Source organism: Mizuhopecten yessoensis, unplaced genomic scaffold (genome assembly GCF_002113885.1).
Source record: "Mizuhopecten yessoensis strain PY_sf001 unplaced genomic scaffold, ASM211388v2 scaffold8111, whole genome shotgun sequence".
NCBI classification, from domain to species: domain Eukaryota; kingdom Metazoa; phylum Mollusca; class Bivalvia; order Pectinida; family Pectinidae; genus Mizuhopecten; species Mizuhopecten yessoensis.
Genome location: NW_018407384.1, coordinates 192,070 through 211,838, shown reverse-complemented (window position 1 = coordinate 211,838; position 19,769 = coordinate 192,070). Strand labels below are relative to the sequence as shown.

The window sequence follows — 19,769 nt, the reverse complement described above, 5'->3', positions numbered from 1 at the left end:
TTAAGGGTGACAAAATAAAAAGGCTTGACATAGTGGTAAAACTAATCTATTGGTGACAGAATTAAGAGCTTGGATATATTGGAACAGCTGAATTAATGGTAACTGAATGAAGAGCGTGGATATAGTTAAACGGGTGAATTAATGGTAACTGAATGAAGAGGTTGGACAAAGTTGAACAGCTGAATTAATGGTAACTGAATGAAGAGGTTGGACAAAGTTGAACAGCTGAATTAATGGTAACTGAATGAAGAGGCTGGACATTTTTAAACGGCTGAATTAATGCTAACTGAATGAAGAGGCTGGACATAGTTAAACAGCTGAATTAATGGTAACTGAATGAAGATGTTGGACATAGTTAAACGGATGAATTAATGGTAACTGAATGAAGAGGCTGGACATAGTTCAACGGATGAATTGATGGTAACTGAATGAAGAGGTTGGACATAGTTGAACGGATGAATTAATGGTAACTGAATGAAGAGGTTGGACATAGTTCAACGGATGAATTGATGGTGACTGAATTAACAGGCTCGATAAAGTGGAAAAGCTTAATTAATGGTGGTTGAATTAAGAGACTGGATTGTGAGACAACTGTATTAGTAGTTGGTTGCAGGATTCCCGCTGGCTAGATTACTGATACTGCAAAGACAAAGACACATCATATGTAATAATGGAAAACAAAGTGACGTCGATCCGCGACACGAATTCCAACATGCACTATTCCCCCATATGTTGCGTTCTGAAACCAATTCATTTCTCAATGCAGATCTTTGGGGTATTTTTTTTAGATTCTAATATTGAAAACGGACAAGAAAGAAGGCCCAAGTCTCAGAAATGTCAATTTTTCAAATGGTACTGTGTTTGCTCCGCAGTTATTTCCTGTCTCAACATTATACGTTACATTCCGTCATTCTGGGTGGGATTAGACTACGTACCAGATATCACTGTCTGGAGGATCATCAATCTAAGTTGGTTAATACAATGTTTCATTAACCGGGTTGTCATGCTCAGAGCTTGTTGGTCTCGCAGCCATCTACGAAGTTTTTACCGGAATTTTAATAAAAGTATTACTGACACCACCACGTGCAGTAATCCGATGGATTTCAACTCCCGAGAATTGTCGAAACTGGTCAATTCCAGTACAATTGTAGCATGGCTGTGTGCTTCTATCAGTTTCACTGGAATTACTGTACAGTTGGCAACTGATTATAACAAAGACTTCGCACCTGGGATTACCAACCCATTTCCCCACCAAAATATTGCTGCAAAATTTGTCTTCGTCAGTCTTCATATTTGGGAATCTGGAGCATGGCTTTTCCCGGTACTGTTCCAGGTTATTCTATTCGTATTTCTAAGAAACCAATTTTCCACTTTAAATAATGATATAGCCCGAATGATAGAAGACAACGGTCAGAGCATCTCACAGAAGATAAAAGACATTCGACGAAAACATCTTCAATTGTGTAAAGCCGTGGCAATTCTGGAACAGGACATTCAATTCTTGATTTCAGGAAACTACGTCTCCAATATCTTCCTCATTTGCTTCATTGTGTATCAGCTGGTGACATCAGGACCGTTGTCAGCGATGGCATACGTAGCATTCTCCTCCTGGCTGGTGATGAACGTGATGGTCACGCTAACGGTTTCCATCATAGCAGCCCAAGTCAATGAACAGGTACGTAATATCTGCTAAATCTCCCGAGTTGTTTTAACAATTTAATTGTAACAAAACAGCTAACAGGAAAAGCATATATAGCAGCATTGTATTAAACTGTTATCATGATTAAATACTGTTAAGTGTAAGGTAAAATAAAATAAGCTTATATCGGTGTGTCAATGCACAAAGTAACATAGAACAAAAACAGATACCAGGGCGTTACCATAAATTGTAATATAAAGGAAAAATATATACCAGGACGTCACCATATATGGAAAACAGAACAAAATTAATACCAGAATGTCACCATACAGGGTAGGAGAGAGCGAAAACGTGTACCAGTGCGTCAATACACAAACTAACATAGGGAAACAAATATCAGGCTGTCACCATACAAAATAAGAAGGAACAAAAATATATACAAGTGCGTCAATACACAAACTAACATGGGACAACAATATACACGAATGCGTCAATACATAATTAAACATGCAACAAAAATATATACCAATGCGTAAATACACAAGTTAACATATACCACAGCGTCACATATAAAGTAACAAGGAACAAACATATATACCAATGCGTCAATAGACAAGTTAACATGAGACAACAATTTATACAATGGCGTCACCACCAAGTGAAACATAGAACAAAATAAATACCAGGGCGTCAATACACAAAGTAACATAGAACAAAATAAATACCACAGCGTCACCATATACAGTAACAAAGAACAAAAATATATACCAATGCGTCAATAAACAAGTTAACATGGGACAACAATATATGCCATGGCGTCACCATAAAGTGAAATATAAAACAAAAATAAATATCAGGGCGTCACCATACAGGGTAACATAGAACAAAATAAATACCACAGCGTCACCATATACAGTAACAAAGAACAAAAATATATACCAATGCGTCAATACACAAGTTAACATGGGACAACAATATATGCCATGGCGTCACCATAAAGTGAAACATAAAACAAAAATAAATATCAGGGCGTCACCATACAGGGTAACATAGAACAAAATAAATACCACAGCGTCACCATATACAGTAACAAAGAACAAAAATATATACCAATGCGTCAATACACAAGTTAACATGGGACAACAATATATGCCATGGCGTCACCATAAAGTGAAACATAAAACAAAAATAAATACCAGGGCGTCACCATACAGGGTAACATTAAACAAAAGCATAAACCAGGGCGTCACCATAAAGGGTGTTATTAAACAAAAGCATAAACAAGGGCGTCATCATACAGGGTAACATAAAAAAGCATAAACCAGGGCGTCAACATACAGGGTAACATTAAACAAAAGCATAAACAAGGGCGTCATCATACAGGGTAACATTAAAAAAGCATAAACCAGGGCGTCAACATACAGGGTAACATTAAAGAAAAGCATAAAGCAAGGCGTCAACGTACAGGGTAACATTAAACAAGCATAAACCAGGGCGTCACCATACAGGGTAACATTAAACCAAAGCATAAACCAGGGCGTCACCATACAGGGTAACAGTAAACAAAAGCATAAACCAGGGCGTCACTATACAGGGTAACAAAAAACAAAAATATATACCAGAGCGCCATCATACAAGGTAACATAGAACAAAACATATACCATTACGGCAATACACAATGTAACGTATAACAAAAAACGTACCACAGCGTCACCATACAATTAAAATAAGGTAGCATAGAACAAAAACATTGACAGATCGTTACCATGAAAACAATTTTAGGATCGGGAAATATGAAGTCCAAAGCCTTAACGTTGTATAGCTCATAATACACACACAGCATTTAAAATGTAACAACTGTGAATTACTTATCTTACAGGCACATTCTCCTTTGGAACATATCTATGATGTAGATATGAATGCAGCATCTGCCTTTGAATCGCTAGAGGTAAGTAAGTTGTTCCTGATGTAGTTACATTATTTAATACCATCCTTTACAGTGACAATTATCAGCTCATACAAAAGTACAAGACAAAGGAAAAGAATCCTCGAACAATAAAGTTTGATTGAGACTGTTTTTATTTTATTTATCAGCACCAAGGATATTTATTAAGGGATATAAAATACAGTCAGTCAGATGTCTTTACTTTAATACCGGTGCTTTGCAGTGTGTATTCTGTATCAAGTTTTACATTCATAAAATGGAGAGATTAAAATTGATGTGGATGCTATCTGAATTCCTGATGTTGTTCTTTCCCTATTCGTAATTTTTCGGTGTTTGCCCTTGTTTGTGGAAGATATGGTATTTTTTTAAAATTTAGTTTGAATTTAGCCCTTACCATTGAACTATGTTTGAAAATAGTGCAGTACCTTTTTTTCTTCTTTTTTATATCCAGCTGCAGATGTTCCTGTCAAAACTCAATGGGCCTGCAATAGGTTTCACGGCTATGGGGTTTGTCACTGTTACTAAAGAGTTCATACTAACGGTAAGTTCACTATTTTATTTAGTACATGTATATTAATATTGTGTTCACAGTCTCAGATATAAATACCTGTTACATCAGTTTTGTATAATAAAGCTTATATATTTAAGAACAGCATTCCACCAAGTCCTCAATTTGTTTTGGTTATACAAAATGTATATCAATATATGACGCCTGTAGTTTATTGGTTTCTCCTAATATCCGGTGGTCGTTTTACATCAACATTGAGATCAAATTTTATCTTTGCGAATTTGAAATATATGGTAAACATTATCCTATCATACTGTTCACTGGTTTCAATGAGAACGACATATACTGTGAAGTACAACTATCCTCGTCTAACGTTTTCTGTAATCTCTTTCAGCTTGGAGGCATCATCCTGACCTACTTTTTTCTACTGATTCAGTTCAAGGTATGATAGGAGGCTGGAGCAAGCACTACAATGCCGACATGGGGACAATTTGTAGATACTTATAGACAACGTAGACGAAAAACAATTACTAGAATTACCAAAAAATAGAAGCACCTAATTGAAAATAGTATTCGTAGAAACAGAAAATCAAACAAAGGAAACAATTTTACAGAACCACTTCTCCATTCAGGATTAATAAAACATCAATGTCTAAAGTGTTCCGAAACAGATGTTAATTAATCGGGAAGGACAAGGCGCAGATAACACCAACGTGACAGATTTACAGGTGTTTTGGATACAAAATATAAGTTATAACTAAAAGACTTTTCCATCTTAACCCTGCCAGAATTAATTTCAGCTTCACAACTATCGCCAAACTCGAGAATTGAAAGTCCACCAGCAGAGTCAACATCCCTAGAAATACGATCAAATGTAGCACTTGTTTGAAAGTTTTGTTTGTATAAGCAGAAAGCGAAACGAAATGCTGATACTACTGCACCCTATGGTCGTTCACTCATTTCGAACTCATTATATGTTTTTGTCTTCACGAAGAAAACAGCATAACCGAGGTAAACGTTTTAAATTATTTGGACGTAATTATAATTTTCGCTAAATCTTCTGTTAGAGAATCGACAGTTCCAGTTAGAAAAATTTCTAGAACAATGGTTGTTTAATCCGTCATTTGTGTAAAAAATCAAAAAAGCAACGCCTTAAACCTTGTTTTGATAGGTTTGTCAATCACCCGTCGACATCTATCACGGGAATTGTGATATTCAGAGCAAGCTCTTGAATACCAAAACAACTGCGACATGTAAATACCGTTGGGAAGCAGGGATGTTACTATCAAGAACATGTTCACAATCTGTAAATCAAAGTCAATATTCAAAGCATTCGACTTGTATAATAGTCAGCCGTCCCTGTTGGTTATGTTGAAAGTAAAGATGGGGGTTAGCGTTGGTTGTATCTGAAAGTGAAAGATTACGTTTCCAATTTCCAGTTCTGACAAGCATTATTAGCTTTCGTATCGTCTTTCAAAACAATTGATGAAAAATATAAGTATGTGTTTTAGTAATCATACAATCCTTATTCTTATCGTTGTCGGTGAATGTTTGCAGACATTAAGTTATTAAATACTTTGTTAACCGACACACGTACTTCACGTGCAAACCAGCGAGTGTGGTTTGGACATCAGTGTAAAACAATGCAGAGTTTTGCTTAGTTTTCATTTTGGACTTCAAGCAGCTAATTCTTGTTTTTTAATGATGGACGCGATACATTTAACCCATCCTGAAACTGAATCGAATTCACCATGCTATCGTTTTGCATAGTGTCTGGCGCAGTCTTCAACTGAATCAATCAGCATATTGAAATTCATGTTCAAGTTGATAAAAGAATATCGATTCTTGGACCCTCATGAGAAGCTTCCGTAAAAACTGGCTGTGTGGAGACGTACAACAGAAACATGCTGAAGAATGAGTTATTACAATGTCATCTCAATTCAGCAGCTGTAGCATTTGCTGCTTTTAAAGCAATTATATTAGAGTTACTGTAAAAAAATGATTGGGATAATTTAGTTTTTGAAGTACAATGGTACGTTAGCTTAGACAGGCTTGTGGTGCAGGTTTTACCTGGTGTAAATGGAATATGACCCCTTTCTGGCAAATACAGTCTCCACCCAATGCCGAAGTACTGTAGCGTCGTGACTATCCGTACGAACAAACTTTAAACAAGAGGCCCAATGGCCTAGGCGATCACCTGAGTTATATTATAGGTACTGGTAGCTCAATTTCATTGTTAAAATAAGATATGGAAATCAACATGTAAACTAAGTGAAATACAATAGTTGTCATTTCATCAAAGGATACATTTTGTTTTAAATATTGGTAAATTTTCCCTTTGGGGCCCAGCCCTGGCCCCTAGTGTTGGGGCAGCAATCCCAATTTTACAATTTGAAACTATCTTCCTCCAAGGATGATTCTCACCAAGTAAGAATAATTACCCAAAAGTGTAATTTCCCTATATAATCTAAAGTAAACGTTAACCCCTCCCAAAGGGAGAACGGATGGCCCGGGGGTCTTGAAATTTACAATTTAAATAAATCCCTTGATGATCTTTCCATCTATGAACAGAAATTGACTGTAGTACCTCTGAGTCTGGAGAAGAAGATTTTTGAATTACTGGTTAATTTTTCCTTTGGGACCCCGCCCTGGCCCCTGGGGTTGGGGTAGGAATCCCTATTTTACAATATAAAGCCATCGTCCTCCAATGATGATTCTCACAAAGTAAGAACAATTTCCTACAGAAAATTGTCAAAATATACCCAAAAGTGTAATTTCCCAATATAAACTGTAGTAAACTTTACCCCCTCCCCAAGGGAGAACGGATGGTCCGGGGGTCTTGCAATTTACAATTTGAATAAAGCCCTTACTGATCAGAAATTGACTGTAGTAACTCTGAGTCTGGAGAAGATTTTGAAATATTGGTTTATTTTCCCTTTGGGGCCCCGCCCTGGCCACTGGGGTTGGGGTGGAACCTCAATTTTACAATTGTGTAGCCTTATCTACCAAGGATGATTCTGACGAAGTTTGAAATTCCATCCACTGGGTCTTAAGAGGTCGAAAATATTAAAAGTTTACGCAGGACGGACGGAAAGCGATCAGAGTAGGTCACTTGAGCAAAGCTCAGGTGACCTAATAAGTCGAATCTGTTTCATTTTTTCAATATTTCCAGTCTTAATTTGAAGCTAGTTTCCACATGTCGCCAGATAACTGTAACAATCATAATTGAGAGCACGATCCTGCAAGTCCATCGGTTTAGAAAATTTCACATTCGTACCTATCGTTTCACGAATAGTAACAAATCTCCTACTGACGGAGTTGACATGTCACAGAAGGATCGCTACTTGATCTGAAACTGTTTTTAAAATCCTGATTTTCTAGATAGATGATTCCTATTGATTCATATATTATGTTGAGATATTTCTCCAAAACGACTCGTTTTGTCTCTTATAAATAATTAAGGCAGGTGGAAACCCTTTGTTGATGTTTCATTGGTTTCTGTTAATTTCTTCTTTGACCTCCCATACTTTTTCTTGTGTGTAGTCGTTATCTTTCAAGTTTTACACATGTGAATGTAATATCAAAATCTGAGGAGTCGTAGAGATCAATAACACTCATAATACTAGTGCACTTTTGTTATGTGTATCTTTTAATATTGACAAAAATCCATCATTACAACATTTACGAACAACTGATCACATTACATATCATTTCAAATAAGTATTACACTGATAAAAAACCATCTACATTTCTGTACATACAAGTATAAGCTTCTACAATGGAAGCTTACGTGTTAACTTAAAATTACTACCAAATAAAAACAATGGACAAAATAAAGAATATTTCTATACACTCACTACCTTTGCCTTTCGACTAGTAACGCATACACTAAGTTTTGTAACAGTATTCAACCTGCCATTTTCTTTTTTGTTCATTACTGACCATATCTAGAACAAATTTTACGAACTTTACACCTCAAATCATTGAAAACGTAATCTATATCTGCATGTGATTCATTCATGTCACAAAACTATATAGTAAGTTGTAATTTGATTGAATTAAACATTCAATGTAACCCTTGGGAATGTTTATGAATTTAGATAAACTGTTGTATAATGAGGCGATTGTCACCACAGTAGAACTTGTACGTACTCTCTTAATCATTTTCATCATGATGGGGAGGCAACATTGGTGCATACTATATACCATGAAATGATCATTGTATATAAACATTCGTGGTTTTCGTGGAGGCCACGGAAACCCGAAAATAGCTACAACGAATTTAACTGATATACTTGACTTATCTTTGTTTTATATTGGGGTATCCACGAAAGTTTGTACCACGAAACGATCTTAATGACTTCAAGAAACGAATGAAAATATCTACGAATATTTCATTTATGTAGTAATTTTACTGAATACAGAACTTCAACGAAAAGAAATCTGTATATTATCTAGTATTTTAGATCTTTGTCACGTTTAAAGGCGAATCAACACCGGATAGTATTGGGCGAAAAGGGATTTTAAAGGTGAAGGTCGAATATTTAAATCCGCGACCCAGATAACAGTATTGATCACAATTTTGTTTTCTTTAGACATTCTTATTTCACATGGATCCAAATGCTGTACAATCGTCAAAAAATCTGCCAAATCTTTATTCCTCTAAGTGTCTAACCTGTACAAGAATAACCCATACAAACATCACCAACGGTTCTAACCTGTACATGAGTACACCAACGGGTCTAACCTGTACATGAGTAACAGCACCAACGAGTCTAACCTGTACAGGAGTAACATCACCAACGGGTCTAACCTGTATATGAGTAACAACACCAATGGGTCTAACCTGTACAGGAGTAACATCACCAACAAGTTTAACCTGTACAGGAGTAACATCACCAACGGGTCTAACCTGTACATGAGTAACAATACCAATGGGTCTAACCTGTACAGGAGTAACATCACCAATGAGTCTAACCTGTACATGAGTAACAATACCAACGGGTCTAACCTGTACATGAGTAACATCACCGACAGTCTAACCTGTACAGGAGTAACATCATCAACGAGTCTAACCTGTACAGGAGAAACATCACCAACGGGTCTAACCTGTACAGGAGTAACATTACCAACGAGTCTAACCTGTACAGGAGTAACAATACCAACAGGTCTAACCTGTACATGAGTAACATCACCAACGGGTCTAACCTGTACAGGAGTAACATCACCAATGATTCTAACCTGTACATGAGTAACAACACCAACGGGTTTAACCTGTACATGAGTAACAACACCAATGAGTCTAACCTGTACATGAGTAACAACACCAACAGGTCTAACCTGTACATGAGTAACAACACCAATGAGTCTAACCTGTACATGAGTAACATCACCAACAAGTGTACCTGTACATGATGTAACAACACCAACAAGTCTAACCTGTACAGGAGTAACATCACCAACAAGTCTAACCTGTACAGATGTAACAACACCAACAGGTCTAACCTGTACATGAGAAACAACACCAACGGGTCTAACCTGTCCAGGAGAAACATCACCAACGAGTCATACCTGTACAGGAGAAACATCACAAATGAGTCTAACCTGTACATGAGTTACATCACCAACAAGTCTAACCTGTAAATGAGTAACAACACCAACAGGTCTAACCTGTACATTAGTAACAACACCAATGAGTCTAACCTGTAAATGAGTAACAACACCAACAGGTCTAACCTGTACATGATTAACAACACCAACGGGTCTAACCTGTCCAGGAGAAACATCACCAACGAGTCATACCTGTACAGGAGAAACATCACAAACGGGTCTTACCTGTACAGGAGAAACATCACAAACGGGTCTTACCTGTACAGGAGTAACATCACCAACTAGTCTAACCTGTACAGGAGTAACAACCCCAACAGGTCTAACCTGTACATGAGAAACAACACCAACGGGTCTAACCTGTCCAGGAGAAACATCACCAACGAGTCTTACCTGTACAGGAGAAACATCACCCACGGGTCTTACCTGTACAGGAGAAACATCACAAATGAGTCTAACCTGTACATGAGTAACAACACCAACGGTCTAACCTGTACAGGAGAAACATCATCAACGGGTCTAACCTGTACATGATGTAACAACACTAACGGGTCTAACCTGAACATGATGTAACATCACCAACGAGTCTCCCTGTACAGGAGTAACATCACCAATGATTCTAACCTGTACATGAGTAACATAACCAACGAGTCTAACCTGTACATGAGTAACAACACCACCGGGTCTAACCTGTACAGGAGAAACATCATCAACGGGTCTAACCTGTACATGAGTAACATCACCAACGAGTCTAACCTGTACATGAGTAACATCACCAACAAGTCTACCTGTACATGATGTAACAACACCAACAAGTCTAACCTGTACAGGAGTAACATCACCAACGAGTCTAACCTGTACATGGGTAACATCACCAACAAGTCTACCTGTACATGATGTAACAACACCAACAAGTCTAACCTGTTCAGGAGTAACATCACCAACAAGTCTAACCTGTACAGGAGAAACATCACCAACGAGTCTTACCTGTACAGGAGAAACATCACCAACGGGTCTAACCTGTACAGGAGTAACAACACTTACGGGTCTAACCTGTACATGAGTAACACCAACGGGTCTAACCTGTACAGGTGAATCATCACCAACGGGTCTTATCTGTACAGGAGTAACATCACCAACAAGTTTAACCTGTACAGGAGAAACATCATCAACGGGTCTAACCTGTACATGAGTAACATCACCAACGAGTCTAACCTGTACATGAGTAACAATACCAACGGGTCTAACCTGTACAGGAGTAACATCACCAATGAGTCTAACCTGTACATGAGTAACATCACCAACAAGTCTACCTGTACATGATGTAACAACACCAACAAGTCTAACCTGTACAGGAGTAACATCACCAACAAGTCTAACCTGTAAATGAGTAACATCACCAACTAACCTGTACATGAGTAACATCACCAACGAGTCTAACCTGTACAGATGTAACAACACCAACAGGTCTAACCTGTACATGAGTAACACCAACGGGTCTAACCTGTACAGGTGAATCATCACCAACGGGTCTTATCTGTACAGGAGTAACATCACCAACAAGTTTAACCTGTACAGGAGAAACATCATCAACGGGTCTAACCTGTACATGAGTAACATCACCAACGAGTCTAACCTGTACATGAGTAACATCACCAACAAGTGTACCTGTACATGATGTAACCACACCAACAAGTCTAACCTGTACAGGAGTAACATCACCAACGGGTCTAACCTGTACATAAGTAACATCACCAACGAGTCTAACCTGTACAGGAGCAACATCACCAACGAGTCTAACCTGTACAGGAGTAACATCCCCAACAAGTCTAACCTGTAAATGAGTAACATCACCAACAAGTCTAACCTGTACATGAGCTACATCACCAATGGGTCTAACCTGTACAGGAGTAACATCACCAACGAGTCTAACCTGTGCAGGAGTAACATCATCAATGAGTCTAACCTGTACATGAGTAACATCACCAACAAGTCTACCTGTACATGATGTAACAACGCCAACAAGTCTAACCTGTACAGGAGTAACATCACCAACAAGTCTAACCTGTAAATGATGTTACATCATCAACGGGTCAAACCTGTACATGATGTAACAACACCAACAAGTCTAACCTGTACAGGAGTAACATCACCAACAAGTCTAACCTGTAAATGATGTTACATCATCAACGGGTCAAACCTGTACATGATGTAACAACAACAACGAGTCTAACCTGTACATGAGTTACATCACCAACGGGTCTAACCTGTACATGAGTAACATCACCGACAGTCTAACCTGTACAGGAGTAACATCATCAACGCAGGAGTAACATCACCAACGGGTCTAACCTGTACATAAGTAACATCACCAACGAGTCTAACCTGTACATGAGTAACATCAACAGGTCTAACCTGTACATGAGTTACATCACCAATGGGTCTAACCTGTACAGGAGTAACATCACCAAAGAGTCTAACCTGTACATGAGTAACAATACCAACGGGTCTAACCTGTACATGAGTAACATCACCGACAGTCTAACCTGTACAGGAGTAACATCATCAACGAGTCTAACCTGTACAGGAGTAACATCACCAACGAGTCTAACCTGTACAGGAGTAACATCATCAATGAGTCTAACCTGTACATGAGTAACATCACCAACAAGTCTAACCTGTACATGAGTTACATCACCAACGAGTCTAACCTGTGCAGGAGTAACATCACCAACAAGTCTAACCTGTGCATGAGCTACATCACCAATCGGTCTAACCTGTACAGGAGTAAGAATTTAACCATTCTTCAAAAATTAACCATTTACAAACTTTGTACATGATGTTACATCATCAACGGGTCAAACCTGTACATGATGTAACAACACCAACAAGTCTAACCTGTGCATGAGCTACATCACCAATAGGTCTAACCTGTACAGGAGAAACATCATCAACGGGTCTAACCTGTACAGGAGAAACATCATCAACGGGTCTAACCTGTACATGAGTCACATCACCAACGAGTCTAACCTGTACAGGAGTAACATCACCAACGAGTCTAACCTGTACAGGAGTAACAATTTAACCATTCTTCAAAAATTAACCATTTACAAACTTAAAAAAATAAAAGAATTTGACTTATTAACGTTGTGTGGTTTTTAAATAGTTAACCATAGCATCCATCTATTTTAGCAGAAGCAACTTACAATGTAAATCATACAAAAAATTATAACAAAGGGAAACTGCTGTTCTATTATATATTTTACCACAACAAGGCTTTGACTTTTACTACTTTACATATATCATCACAAATTACGATAATGCTTTGATGCTAGATATCATACAAGACCTTAAAAACGCATGCGACAGCCTGTGTGCACCTTACTTTCTTTGTATGAAATTTTTACAAGTACATGCGAGGTGTGCGCTTATAGTGAATCATATGCTAAACAACCACAATAAAATTAACAAAAATCTGATAAGATATATGTATAAATAACAATCTCATATGTAAAACTTTTACAGTAACAAAACAGCCTGACCCCGCCATTCCAAAAAACACCCAAACAAACTAGAAAGGTGCACATTTTGCATGGCAGGCTCACTTGGAATAAAGTGGAATACTATAAACAATTATAACCGGTAAATCAGTTTTCAATTTAACTTAATAAAAATATACATGGAAACAAATTGATGATGTTTACAAAGCCCACATATCTATCTACTATTTTTATCACAACTTCTATTTTATGGAATGATTTTATATACAACGACCAATAATAATAATAAACAAGCAATGCATTTTACAGCCATCAAAAACTGTTATACTCTCAAAATCTCAAAAAAGCACGTCCATACTGTCAGCATAGGGTTCATACTCTATGCTATTCTCAAAACGGCATGGTCCATTCTGTATGCTCTCAAAAAACAGTGTGCTTCATACTGTTACACTTTCAAAACCTCATGATCCCAAATGCAATACTCTCCAAAACAGCTTGCCAATACTGTATACTCTCAAAGTAGCATTCTCCATACAGCATGATTCCTACTGCAACACTCAAAATAGCATGGTCCATGTACATATTCAACTTATTAGGATAAAATCTTTAATAAACATTTCTTCCAACAATGCAGGTCTCCAGAGCTGAAACTACAATCTGACGGTTTTTATAGTTTCTGAGCAAACCAAACTATACTTTGAACATATTTTTACATTACAAATTACCAGCAGTGGTTAAGTAATCAATTCAATAAACAGTGCTAAGTAGCAATGCCGTCCTCATGGAGCCTATACACCTCAACAATGTTATAGAAAGAAAAGTCATAGAAAGCATACTTGTGTCAATACTTACTGTAAGGACGTTGTTAATAAAAGCCCAGAGTTATACTTGTATATAACATCATTAAAATTGTGTGCACATGGTTTAGGGAATGGTAGATAGGAGAGGGGCCCTTGTACTCGGGGAATCAAAGCCTAAATAACCTTTTAAAACACCATTTGATAATCAATTCTCTATCCCTAGATGAAGCATAGGTATATATATACTTGTCTAATGCCAAAGAGTCTGGACAATGTCCAATATCCCTAGGTACATAGGCACAGATACAGTTACACAGTTATAGACCAGGCGATCTGAGAATAGACTCAGTCATTAGATATGAATACATCCAATATCTATTTACAGCTCACATGTCCAAAGGTTTGCTGTTTAGTTCTGTGTACAGATATACTAGTAGTATAGAAGCATCAAATGTGATTCGACATTTAAACGTCTGAGCTTCAAGTGTAATATCCAGTGTATACAAATATGGGGATCAATTAAATTGCATAATGCTCACAATTATATGGGTGGGAGGCAGCACAGATACTAGTACAAATAATTCAAATATTGCACAAAAGAAATTTGATTATTTTCCAAACTTCACAGCCATGATGCTTATCTCCAAACAATAACTAGACAAATTGAAAACATTTAATTGGATACAGTTTATATATACACATTATCTCCAGTAGCCATATTAATAAAATTCTATCATGTATACGTAAAAGACAAGAGATCTATTTTCACTGACACCAACAGGCAAGTTACAGTAAAAACACCCAAATCAATAAAGGCAACTACACATTCCATTTGAGCCTCTAGTATTTGTTTAGGAGTCAGACCATACATTTACCAACCCCAAGCAAATATTTCCAAATAACCATTTATTTAATAGTGTTGCATGAAATGTACACATGCAAATTTATTCCAGGACCAAATGGTGTAGATGCTCTCTCTTTCCTATTAACAGTAATTTTAAGCAGGTTTTTTTTTTGCCAATTTTTCCAACTCTGACTTGTCAACACTGAAATCTGAGATCTACCTGGAAATATTTTTATCAAAATACAGAAGAATTCAGGTCACACAAGTTCCATTTACACAGGAAGGTATAGAGTAAAACTTTGCTTAAGGTTACAATGCTGTGCCATACTCTTTTGCGGTGTTCCAATTCATGTATCAACTTTACTAGAGAAGGTCAATCCCCAAACTTCCAACTTGCAAAAAATTATATGCAGAAGCCAAAAATATCTCTAAACTTAAAATAACATTTCTTACACAACAGTAGAATTAGCTTTGTGCTACATGTACTACAAAAAGTTATTGTGACATGCAATCCTGCTTTTCCAAAACAAAATATTCAAGACATTTTTTCAACATACATTAACATCTTAGGGCAACATGCAATAACATTACTTAAGTTAAGTTATTCCGTCTTTGCGTATTGCAGAGTTATCTTCTCTTGGGAACAGGTATTGATTGTTACGTCATTGGTTTGTGTGAAAAAATTAAGTCCTTTTCTCAAAAATTGATGACGTTACTCTCACAAACAAGTGACGTAACAATCAATACCTGCTCCCAAGAGAAGATAACTCTGTAATATGCAAAGACGGAATAGCACAAATATTACGACAGTGTACTCTTTACTCTTCTAATCTGATTAGAAAGTAAACAAGGTTTGCTGTATGGGGTGGACAAATGAACATAAATCCTAATTTATTTACATTCTGTACCAGTAAACATTAAGGCAGTAAGACAAATTGACATTAACAGAACGACAACGCTCCGGTTCTCGCATTCTTGAATTTAGGCGACAATTAAGTTCATCCTGGTCCTAAGTAAGGGAATGTTTTTGAAATAACATGTAATTCTCAATCCTAAAAACAATGGTTTTAAGCATAAGTATGTCAGCATAAACTCTGTGAAAAATAAAATCAGCCATTTAGACCTATGAAATATGGTCAAAGAACGATCCTTGATTTTCATAGTTGTTATAAGAATCAGACTTTGGGTCAGCCACAGAAACCTAGTCACCTATATGTCTCTACAAATTATCTAAGCTATAATTTATTACATTCCAAAGTTTTCTATAGAATAGTTTGATATAAGGTCCTAGTACATCATCAAATAGCATATATATGAGTTGCAGTAATGCAGTAAGAATTCTACCATTCTAATGTCTATTGATCTAAAAAAAAAAAATTATTGTGATGAGAAAAAAAAATAAATGTACTACGATACAATTTTCAGAAGAAATTTGATAAAATCTATCTTATATAAGTTTATAGGTCCTTGTATGGTTTGCTTTGTCTAAATTGGAATCTTTCCAATTCAGATTTTTGTCTAAACCATCCAAAGGATTCACAAGGTTGAAATTTCATGCAATGCCGTTGATGTATAGTCATATTAAACGCTTCACTAACTTTACCTATAAGAATGGCACTGAATTTGTGTGATTTCTATTTCATTTACTTAGTCAGGCAGCAAATATAACCTCCACAAATTTAAATTTTCATACACTTCCTAGGAAATATTTCATAATATGAACAGAACAAAACTAACCATTTTTTATTTATCAACATAATCTATAACATATTAAAAAAAAAATCAAAAAAAATCCACACCCAACAAAACAGTCAAGATATCTAAGGTTTATGAATTTCTACAATGAAATGAACTACTTAAAATAATCCAAAATAATTCAAATTCCATTGACATTCTCTTTCTTGTTTTGGTATGAATGACTATTTCACATGATATTGTTTCACTTTACTTAAATTTACAATTTCGTTTCTTTAAAAGAATGACCACAGAAGAAAACCAAAATTACAATTTCATTGCTGTCAAACTAAATGACCAATGGACTGAAAAAAAACACCTCTATGTATACCATGTGACTTGATACTAGATAGGAGCCAAATAATGATGATACTTCAGAATTAAACCAACACCAGCTGTATGTTTATACAAAGTATAAAAAAAAATCTGATAACATCTTTTACATTTACTTGGGAAATATATGGTCAATATGGAATGTTTTATATTCTAAAATATTGATATAAAAAATCTTAGATCCGTAACAACTGTTCTTGACACAGGAGTGAAAATGTTGATAAATAGTTTGATTTGTGAGCTCAAAATTTCTGTTGGTGAGGAGAAAGTCATAGTGTTCTCTGCATTACAATTTGAACACGCCACCTTTAATTTATAACTATATAACTACATACAGTCTATCTGGCATAAACTGAATTTTTGATTGCGTGAATGAAATATCCCACATATCTTTACAGCCATCTTAGACAATTCACGGTAATGGTATGGCTAGTACAGTATAGACACCACTACCAGTATTGCTAACAAGGAAACCAGAACCAACTTTGACACCAATAGAAATATTATGACACATTGGCAAATGCGAATTTCAAAGACTGTAATACAAATTACTTATTAAAGGTTATCGGACAGAAATAATGTGACATGGTACTAATATAGATGCAATTATGGCGAGGTTAAAAAGGGAATATATTGTTCAAAGACCTGGTTTTCTGAAATGAGATTATATTTCAATAGAAATTCCCGATAGTAGGAAACAACAACAATAATCTCACAACTACTTTGTAGCACACACTCAATGTAAAACATATAACTGACCTCCAACCACACTCGGATTTAAACCTTTCACAGTATCAACATACTGACATATAACAGCGTACCCACTTACACCTGTGATAGGGCTCTGATGAAGCACAAGTCAAAATATCAACAGAAAAGACCAGACCAGTCTGGATATCTAGAAAGAAGTTCTAGACCAGTTTGATCGTCTGGAGAGAAGTACCAGACCAGTCCAGATATCAGAAGAGAAGTTTCAGACCAGTCCAGATAGCAGGAGAGAAGTTTCAGACCAGTCAAGATATCAGGAAAAGTACCAGACCAGTCCAGATATCAGGAGAGAAATACCAGACCTGTCCAGATATCAGAAGAGATGTACCAGACCAGTCCAGATTTCAGGAGAGAAGTTTCAGACCAGTCCAGATAGCAGGAGAGAAATACCAGATCAGTCCAGATATCAGGAGAGAAGTACCAGACCAGTCCAGATATCAGGAGAGAAGTACCAGACAAATCCAGATATCAGGGGAAAAGTGCCAGACCAGTCAAGATATTAGGAGAGAAGTACCAGACCAGTCGTGATATCTGGAGGGGAAGTACCAGACCAGTCCAGATATCAGGAGAAGTACTAGACCAGTCGTGATATCTAGAAATAAGTATCAAACCTGTCCAGATATCAGGAGAGAAGTACTAGACCAGTCGTGATATCTAGAAATAAGTATCAAACCTGTCCAGATATCTGGAGAGAAGTACTAGACCAGTCCAGATATTAGGAGTGAAGTACCAGACCAGTGGTGATAACTGGAGAGAAGTACCAGACCAGTCCAGATATCAGGAGTGAAGTACCAGACCAGTCCAGATATCAGGAGTGAAGTACCGGACCAGTCCAGATATCAGGAGAGAAGTACCAGACCAGTCCAGATATCAGGAGAGAGGTACCAGACCAGTCCAGATATCAGAAAAAGTACAATACAAGTCATGATATCTAGAAATAAGTATCAAATCAGTCCAGATATCAGGAGAGAAGTAGCAGACCAGTCCAGATGTCAGGAGAGAAGTAGCAGACCAGTTCAGATATCAGGAGAGAAGTACCAGACCAGTCCAGATATCAGGAGAGTAGTACCAGACCAGTCCAGATATCAGGAAAAGTAATAGACCAGTCTAGATATTTAGAAATAAGTATCAAATCAGTCCAGATATCAGGAGAGAAGTACCAGACCAGTTCAGATATCAGGAGAGAAGAACCAGACCAGTCCAGATATCAGGAGAAGTAGTAGACCAGTCTAGATATTTAGAAATAAGTATCAAAACAGTCCAGATATCAGGAGAGAAGTAGCAGACCAGTCGAGATATCAGGAGAGAAGTACCAGACCAGTCCAGATATCAGGAAAAGTAATAGACCAGTCTAGATATTTAGAAATAAGTATCAAATCAGTCCAGATATTAGGAGATATATTTTGTATAGTACCATCACTCGGCTGGGTTCTGGTAGCCTGGGTTCTGGACACCCTGATTGGCTCCAGTTGATGGTGACCCATATCCTGCCACTCTCCCTGTGAAACTCCCAGTATTTGTGGCACCATAGTTTAAGTTGTTCCCTCGTGGGGTTCCCCAGGGAGTTTCCCTTGGTGTTCCTCTTGGTGTGGTCTTTGTGGCATCAGCATTGTTGACAGAAGAATGCCCGTAATTGATGTCATAATTACTGAAAGTAGAACGATTACATTTACAATTCACCTGTATCAACAAAACTGAATTCAATCTTCTCTGTCATGAGTGTTATAGTAATGCATTTGAAGGTGTTAGACCATTAACACAGTTGTGAAACAAGACATACAGGTGTCTTGACAACATAAACAGAATGTACAGATACGACAACAGGTGTGGAACAACCTATACAGTTGTAGCACCTGTTAGATCACATAGAGGTGTGAGACACCAGTTAGATCACATAGAGGTGTGAGACACCAGTAAGATCAAATAGAGGTGTGAGACACCAGTTAGATCACATAGAGGCATGAGACACCAGTTAGATCACATAGAGGTGTGAGACACCAGTCATATCACATAGAGGAGTGAGACACCAGTTAGATCACATAGAGGCGTGAGACACCAGTTAGATCACATAGAGGTGTGAGACACCAGTTA

At 37.1% G+C, this 19,769-nt stretch overlaps 2 protein-coding genes and 1 long non-coding RNA gene across 3 annotated transcripts in view; 1 reads left to right on the top strand and 2 right to left on the bottom strand.

Moving 5' to 3' along the window:
- The first annotated feature begins 1,393 nt into the window (after positions 1-1,393).
- LOC110454923 (gustatory receptor for sugar taste 61a-like) lies at positions 1,394-4,540 on the top strand. Its single transcript, XM_021504737.1, has 4 exons — positions 1,394-1,675; positions 3,519-3,587; positions 4,036-4,125; positions 4,487-4,540. The coding sequence occupies exons 1-4, from the start codon at positions 1,394-1,396 to the stop codon at positions 4,538-4,540; spliced, it is 495 nt and encodes a 164-aa protein (XP_021360412.1).
- Positions 4,541-7,720: 3,180 nt separating this feature from the next.
- LOC110454922 lies at positions 7,721-12,237 on the bottom strand. The gene is made up of 2 exons (XR_002463412.1): positions 12,052-12,237; positions 7,721-8,905 (listed from the first exon to the last, which is right to left on the bottom strand). It is a non-coding gene; the product is annotated as an uncharacterized LOC110454922 (long non-coding RNA).
- A 4,353-nt stretch (positions 12,238-16,590) lies between these two features.
- The window catches only part of LOC110454936 (integral membrane protein GPR137B-like), a 12,937-nt gene continuing 9,758 nt past the window's right edge, over positions 16,591-19,769 (bottom strand). Inside the window, exon 7 of the mRNA XM_021504753.1 lies at positions 16,591-19,326. Coding sequence (XP_021360428.1) covers positions 19,095-19,326 — 232 coding nt within the window. The 3' untranslated portion in view covers positions 16,591-19,094. The remainder of the gene's footprint in view (positions 19,327-19,769) is intronic.